Genomic DNA, 12,595 nt, shown 5'->3' on the forward strand with positions numbered 1-12,595 from the left:
GCGCTCCGAAGGAACGGTATATCCGTGCCATTCCTTCAGAATACTGTGCCGTGGCCCAGGACTACTGCATGTGGAGCCGGAGTGACGGCATCGCAGCTCAGTCAGTCAGACGGCCGGAGCTCGCAAACCCAGAAGAAACACCGGGCAAAGATGGAAGCCTCTGCAGCGGTGACAGCACGCTGCTGGAGGACTTCATTTTAAGGTAAGCCCTTCATAGTGTGCTAGTATGCAATGCATACTAGCACATTATGACATTACCTTGCAGGGGATTTATTTATTTATTTTTTCTACCTTTGGTTTACTATCAGTTTAAATGGGGCCATACTCATACACCAGAGATGCAGGGATGACCCCATTCCTGTCTTTGGGGGAGTTACTGTACATCCAAGCACCATAGTAAAATTTGAGCCCAAAGACCCTGGAGGAGGTTGCTGTTGTCCTGGAATGTTAAGTAAGCCCTTCAGGAAGGGGGTTGATGGCAGTGCCTATATTACAGTAACTTTTGGGAGCTAGCATAGGTAGACATACTTGCCAGGAGGCTGAAGAACCAGCCACCCTGTAGTGCTCAATCAAGTGCATGTGAAGCAGGGAGTTGGCTGTAAGTCATCTAGAAGTCATAGCCGGCTCCCAAATCTAAAATGGTGGTGCAGGAGGGAGAGGAGGCTTTGGGGAAGACAGCGCTGGATTCCATGGACTGGTAAGTATCTGTTTCCTTGAATTCAGCAGCTACCATGTTTTTAAGCTGCTGACCTAATTTTCACACTCCTGGGTAAAGTTTCTCTTTAAGAACTACTTCGCTATGGCATATTGAGTAGGAGTGCCATACATGACAAAAATAACTTAAAAACACAATAATACCATTTTTTTTAGAAAAGGTATATATAAATATACATTGTGTGATCATTTTGGATACAAACAGTGCTTCTGATTGCTAAGCATCAATGAAATTTGCATTATTCAACAAGCTCACTTGTGTAACAAATGCTTAGGATCTTCAATTGCACAAATATCATGTTCTGATCAGTAGACACAACTTCACAATGTATGTGAATATAATAATCCCAAGCTGTTCGTGCACATTATTTTTATTGTAGCATGTTTTAAAGATGCTAGTCAACGAAACATAAAAAACAAAAAAAAACAAAAACAGGTGAACGAATACCTTGTGCACCACGTTTTCAGCTTCTGTTATGCAAGTTCACAAAACTCTATAGCGTCAATCTCAGATTGGCTCATTGTAACACCTCTATGGAGGCTGGAAGTGTGCAGACATACTCACTACTGGGTAACACTGTAGGGTTCCGAGCCAGGCCAGGCCCACAAATGGTAATACAACTCCATAATTCTTTTTTTTTTTTTTTTTTTTTTTTTTTTAATAGTTATATTTACAAAATATCAATACAAAAAAACTGATTCTGTTAGAAAAAAAAATTCCACCAACTCTTCATTTCTACCGTCAGGTTAAGGGTTAGACGTTAGGGTCAGCAGCAATAAGTTCTGCTCAGTAGTACTTGTGAGTGAGAAATCCGTTGTCTGCGTTTCTCTTTCTCATGGCGGAGGCATCTGCTGGCAGCGGGCAGGACTGGGGGGCAGACGGGCTGCAGCACTTTGTTCTGTTCTAAAACTGTAGTCATACTGTGGGGGGAAAAAAAAACAGAGAAAAAGGTCAGCTTTATTCATAGTCATTACTGTGTAGTAATGCTGCTGAATTAGTATGGGACTTCCAACCACTGAACTACAGTATAAAACCATACAAACATCAACACTGCCACCTCATGGCGAAGAATAACAAACGCACCTGGAAAGTAGTGTTTCTCAACCTTTTTTCAGTTAAGGCACACTTTAAAATCATGGATAATCTCAAGGCACCCTTTAAAATTCTGCACAATCTCAAGGCACCCCATTCTAAAAATGTAAAAAAAAAACAAAAAACTATTCTACACACAAGTAGTACACCGAATGTTAGAGGTGATTTATTCTTCCAAAGCAAATATACCTTTGCACACTGGTACTCCAGTGTGTCGCTCTGTTTCTTTCACTCACTCTGCTTATGTGACCCTTATGCTGAGAGTGGGGGGTAGTGGGGGTTGAAAAAAGGCTGATTTACAACTTAAAATTAAGATAAAAATTTGACATATTATAGTTTACCAGTCCTTAGATGCAGTGGCTGCATTAGTATTTTTTCATTAGACTATTTTTTTTTCTTTATCCATTTGAGCTCCGGATGATTTTACCTCCTTAATGACCTGGCCAATTTTTAGCAGTTCGGCACTGCGCTACTTTAACTGGTAATTACGTGGTCAAGCAATGCTTTACCCAAACAAAATTTATATCATTTTTTTCATACAAATAGAGCTTTATTTTGGTGGTATTTGATCAACACTAGAATTTTACTTTTTTTCAATATAAACGAAAAAAAGATGGAAAATTATGAAAAAAACCCTTTTATTTTTACTTTCTGTTATAAAACATATCCAATTAAAAAAAAAATCTAATTTCTTCATAAATTTTGGACAAAATGTATTCTGCTACATGTCTGATAGAAAAAAAAAATCAAATCAGTCTATATTGATTGGTTTGCGTGAAAGTTATACAGTAGCACCTATAAACTATGGCATCTATATACTGGAATTTTTATTTATTTTTTTAACTACAGGGTGGTGATCAGTGATAGAGCATTAGGCAATCTGACACTGGGGGAAAATGACTAATTGCCACTGACATCACCAGTGACATTAAAACAGTAATTAATTATATTATACACTGTCACTGTACTATTGACACTTACTGAGAAGGGGTTAACATCTAGGGGGATCAAGGGGTTAAATGTGTGCCTATGTGTAAAGTGCGCTGGTTTTACGAATAGATTTCTAAGTTTCTCATCCCTGGCTTGTAGAGATGAGAAACAGAGAGATCATTCCCTCTGTATAAGGCCTTGGGTTGATTGTCAACACAGAGCTCTGGGATGTTATTGTACATGAATCATTGGCCAGGACTTGCTGATAGGCTCCCACTGTGTACAATCAAATGTGTGCACCCAAAACTCGACAGTAGGCAGCAACGTACGGGTACTTAGCTCTGCCTACAGAGGCTGCCCATCCGCAGTACAATTTGGACGGGAAGTGCTTATTTTACCTGTGATCCCATCACAGTAACATCCTTCCTATTCTAGGTTGACAACACTCAGCACTACATAACACCTTGTCCTTTCCAAACCTCCCTAACATAGGAGGCAGGTGTTCTGCAGTTCACCGGTAACTTGAGCATGGCTAATAGGACTACATGGGAGAACACTGAAGAATTTACAGAACAAAGGAGAAGAGGGAGCAGGCAGATAGCAGCTCATTTCTCATCTGTTGCAGAGGGAGCATGCAGCTCTGTGGCTTGCACTGGGCTTTTAGTATTCTGACAACTGCCAGCCATATACAGTATATCTGTCCTTTTGATCCTATGTTCAGTTTCTAAATATATTATATAGGAACACATTGGAAGCAATATTTTGGTCAGATAATTTATGAAATATTGAATATTTATATTTTGTTCTTCAATTTTGTTCCAGCAGGTAGCCTTTTTTCAACCCGTTGCTTGCTTCATGTAAAAAGCCATAGCTGAAAATGTCCCTAGAGTCAACATAGCAGTGACTTAAACCTTATTGGAAAATTCTGTTCAAAGTCAAACTAAATCTAAAGCTCGAAGCGGGCATCATGTGCTGTGCTGTTTCTTTAGCTAACTCATAGTGCTCTTGGAATTCTTCATTATTATTATTATTATACAGGATTTATATAGTGCCAACAGTTTCCACAGTGCTTTACAATATAAGGAAGACAGTACAATTACAATACATTTTAGTACAGAAGGAATAGGAGGGCCCTGCTCATGGAGCTTACAATCTAAAGGAAGGGGGAAGTGGTACAAAAGGTGATGTAGCTAGGGGCAGTGTTGTGGATGGCTTTGTATGCTGTGGTTAGTATTTTGAATTTTATACGTTGGGTTAGTGGAAGCCAATGAAGGGATTGGCAGAGAGGGGCAGCAGTCGCTGATCGGTTGGTAAGGTATATGAGTCTAGCAGCAGCATTATAATAGACTGAAGAGGGATAACCTGTGTAACGGTATACCAGTGAGGAGGGAGTTGCAGTGATCAAGGCGGGATAAAACCACGGTGTGGATAAGTTGTTTTGTGGTGTCATTGGTCAGAAAGGGGCAGATTTTGGAAATGTTCTGGAGATTGAGGCGGCAGGATTTAGTCAGTGATTGGATGTGGGGTCCACAGGAGAGGTCAGAGTCTAGGAATACACCTAGCACCCTGGTATGAGGGGAAGGACCAATGGTTGTGCTGTTGATCTTAATGGTAAAGTCATGAGTGGGGTATCGGGGAGGAGGAAATATTACAAGCTCAGTTTAGGAAAGATTGAGTTTAAAGTAGTGGTGTGACATCCATGCTGATATGCCACTTAGAAGATTTGTGATATGTGAAGAGACTGAGGGGGTGAGCTGGGAGGGAGGGGGTGGAGAGACAGATCTGGGTGTCATAAGCATAGGGGTGGTATTGGAAGCCATGGGAGGTGATCAGTTGGCCCAGGGAGGAGATGTAGAGAGAGAAAAGGAGAGGCCCAAGGACAGAACCTTGGGGTACCCCAACAGAAAGAGGGAGAGAATCGGAGGAGGAGTTGTATGTGACACTGAAAGTGCGCTGAGAAAGGTAAGAGGAGAACTAGGAGAGAGCAGAGTCACGGAGGCCGATGAAGTGGAGTTTACTGAGGAGGAGTAGGTGGTCGACTGTGTCAAAGGCAGCAGAAAAGTCAAGGAGTATGAGTATGGAGTAATGGCCATTGGATTTAACAGTTAGTAGGTTGTCAGTGAGTTTTAGTAGTGCAGCTTCAGTGGAATGTTGTGGGCGGCAGCCAGACTGTAGGGGATCAAGAAGGTTGTCGTCGGTCATACGGTTGTGAGCAAGGCGCTCGAGAAGCTTTGAGGCAAACGGGAGCAGGGAGATGGGTCTTACGTTATTCAAACAGGTGGGGTCCAGCGAGGGTTTTTTAAGTATAGAGGTAACCAGTGCATGTCTGAGCTGGGAGGGAAAGGTGCCCAGAGTGGAGAGTGAGCGGTTTAAGATGTGGGTTAAAGAGTTTAGGATAGAGCAGGAAGGAGGCTGCAATAGTCGTGAGGGGTCAGGATCCAAGGGGACAGGTGGTGAAGTAAGCCTTGGAAAGGAGTTTGGTAACTTCCTCGGTGGTAACAGGGTCAAAAGGAGGAGAATGTTGAGCGTGGTGTTGGGCCTGGTATGTTGGTTGAAGGAGGAAACTTGACACTGGAGATGTCATCGTGAATTGTGTTGATCTTGTTTTTGAAATGACTGGCAATCTCCTGTGTAGTAAGTAAGTTGGTGGGTGGAGGCAGTGGGGAGTGGAGTAAGGAATTAAGGGTAGAAAAGAGTTGATGAGGATTGGATGAGAGGGTTTTGATGAGGGTGTTGTAGTAGGTTTGTTTAACAGCATGGAATCCGGAGTTGTATTTGAGAAGGAAGGATTTGTAGAGGGTAAAGTCTTTCAGGGATTTAGTTTTACGCCATACTCACTCAAGAGCACGGTTGTGTCTCTTGAGACGTTTGGTGTCATCTTTTTGCCAGGGTCGACACAAGCGAGGCCTGGTTCTGCATGTGGAGAGAGGAGCAAGTGCGTCCAGGGAGGATGATAGATGGTTGTTGTAGGCAGATGCAGCCAGGTCTGGGCAGGACAGGGGCGCAACTTTATTATGGAGGCACTCAGTAGCAGAGTGAAGGTGGTCAGGGCTGAGGTGGTGGAGGTTTCTACAGGTAACGGTGTGCTGGTTGGAGGCATGGAAGGTAGGAGACAGGGAGAGTGTGAAGCTGATAAAGTTGTGATCAGAGAGAGGAAAAGGGGTGTTAGAGAGGTTACAGGGAAAGCATAGGTGGGAGAGAGGGAGGTGGTCGAGGGTGTTGCCATTAGAGTGGGTGGTGGATTGTGTCCATTGTGTTAGGTTAAAAGAGGAAGTTAGGTTGAGTAGTTGAGATGTGGCTGAGGTGTTAACATTGATTGGGATGTTAAAGTCACCGAGGATGAGGACAGGCACCTCAATTTTGTAAAGGCTTGTTTATTACCTGTAGGCAATACAATGCTTGCAATGGTGAGCAGTCATTGGCCAGCGCAGCCATGTGACTGTGCTGACCAATAAGAATCTCTTCTTTCATTGGAAACACTGTTCTGGAAAAGTCGGCTAAGGCATTCTGCAAATAGTCAGTGAGGTTATGTACCTGGGCTGACCAATGACCACTCGCCATCGTAAGTATTACGATGCCTACAGGCTACAGTGCTGCTAGTGCAGTGTATGTATCATCTTCTGTAAAAATAAATGAACCTTTAACATGATTTTTGTTTCTTAAAGATGAATTCCAGGTATGGCAATTTTTGCATTGTGACATTGGTTTAGCTTGGACCAATGTAAATATGTACAGTTGTGTTCAAAATAATAGCAGTCAGACATCACTAACCTGATCAGTCACTGTTTTTCATAGAAATGATATTTCTACATGGCAAATAATTTACTAGCAGGTGTAGTAGAGTAATAGAAATCCAACAGACCCAACAGTCATGACATGCATGCTGCTGATTCTGTGTAATTGAATCACTAATTGAAAGAGTCATGTTCAAAATAATAGCAGTGTGGAGTTCTATTAGTGAGGTAATTCATTCTTTGAAAAACAGGTGGCAATTATTGCCCTTATTTAAGGAAGGAAGGCAGCAAATGTTATACATGCTGGTTACAGTGCATTTCTCTCTGAAATTCTGAGGAAAATGAGTCGTTCCAGACATTGTTTAGAAGAACAGCATACCTTGATTAAAAAGTTGATTGGAGAGGGGAAAACATATAAGAAGTGCAGAAAATGATAGGCCGCTCAGCTAAAATGATCGCAAATGCTTTAAAATGGCAACAAAAACCTGAAAGACGTGGAAGAAAGTGAAAAACTACCATTCGAATGGATAGAAGAATAGCCAAAATGGCAAGGACTCGGCCAACAATCGGCTCCAGGAAGATCAAAGAAGGTCTAAAGTTACCTGTGAGTACTGTTACAATTAGAAGACGCCTATGTAAAGCCAAGCTATCTGCAAGAAGTCCCCACAAAGTTGAAAAAAAGACATGTGCTGAAGAGGTTACAATTTGCCAAAGAGCACATTCACTGGCCTAAAGAGAAATGGCGCAACATTTTGTGGACTGATGAAAGTAAGATTGTTCTTTTTGGGTCTAGTGGCTGGAGACAGTTTGTCAGACGACCCCCAAACACTGAATTCAAGCCACAGTACACTGTGAAGACAGTGAAGCATGGTTTCGCAAGCATCATGATATGGGGATGTTTCTCATACTACGGTGTTGGGCCTATTTATCTCATACCAGGGAACATGGATCAATTTGAATACATCAGAATACTTGAAGAGGTAATGCTGCCTTATGCTGAAGAGGAAATGCCCTTGAAATGGGTGTTCCAACAAGACAACGACCCCAAACGCACCAGTAAATGTGCAACATCTTGGTTCCAGACCAACAAGATTGACGTTATGGAGTTGCCAGCCCAATCCCCGGATCTTAATCCAATAGAAAACTTGTGGGGTGACATCAAAAATGCAGTTTCTGAGGCAAAACCAAGAAATAGAGAACTGTGGAATGTAGTCCAATCATCCTGGGCTGGAATACCTGTTCACAGGTGCAGAAGTTGGTTGACTCCATGCAACACAGATGTACAGCAGTTCTCAGAAACAGTGGTTATACAACTAAATATTCATTAAGTGATTCAAAGGAAAGCAAAATCTTCAAACATTTTTCAGTTTATATAGTGAATGTTTGAGTTTGTAAAGAAGAATACAAACACTGCTATTTTTTTGAACAGTCTAATATTCACTTTTCTTCAATTTTTTTAGAGGAACAACACAAATTTTATATATTTTTCTTCATATTTTGATTTGGAATAGAATGTGCAGTGTTCCCAATGCATTTGTGTGTATGGATAAAAAGCTATTAGAAGGATTTTGAGCTTTATTCACTTTATTCAACACACTGCTATTATTTTGAACACAAATGTATGTGCCATACCTGTGGGAGATCCTTGTGGACGATGGAAATCACTGCATTAGGCAACGCTACTAAAGTGATCTCTACTATAGTGAGCATGGGTGCCATTCAGGGAAGACTTTGTATTTTCTCATTGAAGGCAAAGTGTTCTCTAATTGGACTAGGTGGAGCGGTGAGGCAGTGACATCACAACCTCCCCCAGGTCCAATCAGAGAACATACAAATTGTTCTCTAAATGGTGCTCATATGGAGTGGGAAAACTCCAGTGTTTAGTATGCAGAAGTAAAGCCACTCAACATCAACATGGGACCTGGAAGCAGGTGGCAATCATTGTAGTAGTGTGAATATATAATGGATTGGTGCTGTGCTACTCAGTGCATAAATGAATAATAAATGAACATGTACATAAATATATAAATAAATAAATCACGCACCCAAAGCGTTGCACAATATAAACGAGTCCCAAACTAACTATGGTGTAAAATCCCAAATTAAGAACACAGTGAATCTTCAGCACGAGCCGGGAACCATCCAATGATCACTCCAATCAATCAATCCTCCACCAGCTAGCATGTGCACTCACCTTCAGACTACGACCCGCACGGGGTCATAAGGCATAAAAAAGCTCTCGAACAATGATCTCACTGTGTATTGCCCTTGATAATACTCAAAGGACTCTATGGTGAAGATGGTGAGCACTCACAGGCGTAACTCAGATGTCCTTATAAGGATATGGCCATAGAACTCTCTCACCCCTCATGGAAGATTTAAACAAAAAGACTTCGCATAGTGTAGTAAGTCAAATAATTTATTGATAAAAAAAACACAAAATGACTACTCACATTTTAAAAAGGGGTCCGCAGACCCATAGAGGCAAGAAACACTGCAACAAACTACAGAAAAAGGTGTATGTGTAAGCGTTCTATTAATTTGGTTTGATTTTGGAAATCATCTTCATAGGTGCAGTTTCATCGTGACCGAATAAACTGTCCTTTCGGAATATTCAGTAACCATGGTAGGTGATGTAAACTGTCAAAAGGAATAGAACCATTTCTGTCCACTGTTTTGAAGTACGTTTTTGTTGTTAAACCACCATCTCTCAATAGGATCTCAAGGTCCAGAAAATTGATCTTAATCTCATCAACAACCCATGAAAAAGAATGTTCTTAATATTCGTATTGAGTCGATTCAAAAATTCCTCCAGGTCGTCTTTTTCTCTATCCTAGACTAGAATCACGTCATCAATGTAGCGTTTGAAGAGCTTTAATTCCTTTGGAAGGTTATTATAAATAGTTTCCGGTTCCCAAAGGGACATGAAAAATGATTTTATATTTCATATTTGAGTCTGATCTTGTCCTCCTTTGTGGGATATATACACCAGGGCAGTCTGGGTTTGGATCTGTCATAGAATTTACATTTGCTTTCCATGCTCGTTTGTTTTTTTTTCTCTCTGGGTAGCGTTTTGTTAGTGTGAAGCCTCCCTTCCTGGACTCCAAAAAAATGGCCGCCGAGTTTCACCGTCTAAGCGTTTTCAGCCGTGGGCTCTCTATTTATGGAGTCTTCTATCACCACCTTCCAAGCCCTGAGGAAGTTACGTGACTCATGGCGCAACGCGTAATGAAAGTGTGGTGACGTCATTTCCGGTGCGGACAGCAGCCGCCATCTTGGCACTCCCAAGCACATACACCTTTTTCTGCCGTTTATTGCAGTGTTTCTTGCCTGTATGGGTCTGCGGACCCCATTTTAAAATGTGAGTAGTCATTTTGTGTTTTTTTTATAATAAATTATTTGACTTACTACACAATGGGAAGTTTTTTTGTTTAAATCTTCCATGAGGGGATACCGGAGGTGAGAGAGTTCTATGGTCATATAAGGACATCTGAGTTACGCCTGTGAGTGCTAACAATCTTCACCATAGAGGAGTCCTTTGAGTATTATCGAGGGCAATACACAGTGAGATCATCGTTTGAAGGTGAGCGCGCATGCTAGCTGGTGGACGATTGATTGATTGCAGTGATCACTGGATGGTTCCCGGATCGTGCTGAAGATTCACTGTGTTCTTAATTTGGGACTTTACACCATACTTAGTTTGGGACTCATTTATATTGTGTCACGCGCTTTGCCATCATTAAGTTCATTACATTATTATATATTTTTTAGTCACTTATCTACCTGCTTATCACTGGCAATTTGACTACACTTCATGTTATGTTGATACTAATATATATTTTTTGTCTATTTATTTTGGTCACGATTTTGCACCTGTTGTTTTCAGCAGTTTTTCTATCTATACACTTGGGAGTGTGATTTATTTATATACATGTTCATTTATTATTAATTTATGCACTGAGTAGCACAGCACCAATCCATTATATATTCATTTGTTTCACTATTCTGGAGTATAGTTAGGTGTTTGCGGCCACTTGGTGGTGATTACAGCTATTTGGCAGAGCAGGAGGATTGTTTCTTTTCATTGTAGTAGTGTGCCTACTACAGTGACTTTCAGCTTCCATGGGGATCCCACAGATATGGCTTGAATTACTATTAAGCAAACCTAGTCCTGCCAGTTGAGAGGCCTCACACCTACTGGTTGTGTTACTAATTGGAAGGGCCAGACACTATGACACCAAAATGCTGTGACAAATCACCTATGAAGGATACTACCTCCTGGGCTATAAAAAATATAACAACTTGAAAAGGAGAAGTAGGCCATATCAGATGCAAAGATAAAATAAACAAAACAATAACGGCTTTTCCTTATGGCATGATGCATAATCCCTAGTTATTGATGGCAATTATTTTCGCAATATCATTAAATCAGAAAAACTTCCATCACTATAAAACAGCCCCCTGCAAAGGACCAAAATGAGCTGCCAGCCTTAATCATAGGAGAAAGATTAATAGAAGAAGGAATTACCTAACCATCAAACCTGCATAGTGAGCACATAAGCATCACACGTTACCAAAAGCAGCTAAGTCATGCTTTATTAGATAGAATCTTTGAATGGCAAATACCAAATTGCTAGTGAGAGCTTTACTCAATGTACAGTATACTCATTTAAGATGCATAAGAAACTGCCAAGAAAGTTTTCTACACTGATAAAATTCTAGGCTTTTTTTTTTTTATTAGAAAAAAAAAGTGTTGTACATTTTAATTTCTAATGATTGGATTAGAAAGGCCCTGCGGTAGAAGTTTAGATAGTTACATAGTTGGTAAGCTTGAATAAAGACACTAGTCCATCCAGTCCAAACTGTCAGTGTGTGTATATGTAATTATGTCACTACCATTTCCTGTATATTGTGTTTGCGAAGATGCCCATCTTAAAATTTTTTTTGAAAATATCGACACTCATCACTGACACCACCAATTGTGGTAAGGTCCTTACTGCTCTAACAGTGAAGAACCCCTTATGCAGTTTACTATTGAGCCGCTTCTCATCCAACTTCAATGAGTGGCTGCATGTCTTCTTAAGTGACCTAAGACTGAATAATTTTTTTGCCAATGATAGAATCACCATTTAAGTATTTGTAAATTGTAATCATATTCCCTCCAGGAAGAATGTTTAATTATTCTGGTCGTCACCTCATAGCTGAGGTCCTCCAGCCCCCTTATTAGCTTTGTTGCCATTTTCTGGATTTTATTCAGTTCCAGTACATCCTTCCTAACGACTGGTGACCAGAGCTAGACGGCATACTCTAGATTTGGCCGAACCAGAGATCTATGTAGAAGCTGCCATTGACAGTGTGAGACCAGACAAACCAGCTTAAAGTATCAGGCTCTTTTTTGGTCAAGAGCTATATCAGAATGTTAGCAATGTCCTCTATTTTGATACTTTGCAGAAATCAAGGAAGTGGTTTCAATGGAGGAAATGTGTAAATCAGAGTACTGTGCCTAAGAGGTGGCAAGGGCATCTGCAACATCTGCTCATGCATTTTTTATAGAAATTTAAACCTGTCTACCTACAGTAGTTGTTGCTAGTGATGGGCTGCATGTTCAAGTCAAATGCAAGTTCGACTCAAACATGGGCCGATCGTGTGTTCGTTGACAGTAGGGGCTTTCGGTGGGCTGTTCGCCCACCACGCCCCACAATGCACTGCGCCCTGACAGTGCATTGTAATTTGCCAAAGCATTGCACCTGATCATGGGTGCAAAGCTTTGGCCAATCACAGGGCATGATGGCGTCACAAGGGGCAGGGTGATCCCACCACCTTGTGACATCATCACCCTATTTAAGAACGGTCATCGTGGCACAGCAGTCAGACGGCGAGAGCCAACGTCAAGGGCGGAGTGGATTTTCTTTTTTGGTTCGGCGGTGGCGTAGGGCATCGTTCTTGATATTGGATCTACTTCGGGGGACATTTTTCTTATTTTTAATAAAGGACTTGTCAAAAACAGTCTCCTGTCTTTTTTTTTTACCATGTACCGCATACTCATTCACATCCTTATTAAAGGAAGCTTCCAGATTCCGATAAGATCCCCACCTGCAGAACCCCACAACCACTGGCCAGGGTT

General features: G+C 41.2%; 1 protein-coding gene across 6 annotated transcripts in view; it reads right to left on the reverse strand.

Annotated features, from left to right (window-relative positions):
- Positions 1-1,069: 1,069 nt before the first annotated feature.
- Positions 1,070-12,595, reverse strand: part of MVB12B (multivesicular body subunit 12B) — a 234,265-nt gene continuing 222,739 nt past the window's right edge. For all 6 annotated transcript variants that reach the window (XM_089689997.1, XM_089689995.1, XM_089689993.1 and 3 more), the window contains one exon: positions 1,070-1,635. In XM_089689997.1, the coding sequence (XP_089546123.1) occupies positions 1,549-1,635 (87 nt within the window). In that variant the 3' untranslated portion in view covers positions 1,070-1,548. The remainder of the gene's footprint in view (positions 1,636-12,595) is intronic.

The sequence above is a fragment of the Staurois parvus genome, unplaced genomic scaffold (genome assembly GCF_062004578.1).
Source record: "Staurois parvus isolate SC_StPar_1 unplaced genomic scaffold, SC_StPar_1.0 ptg000508l, whole genome shotgun sequence".
NCBI classification, from domain to species: Eukaryota; Metazoa; Chordata; class Amphibia; order Anura; family Ranidae; genus Staurois; species Staurois parvus.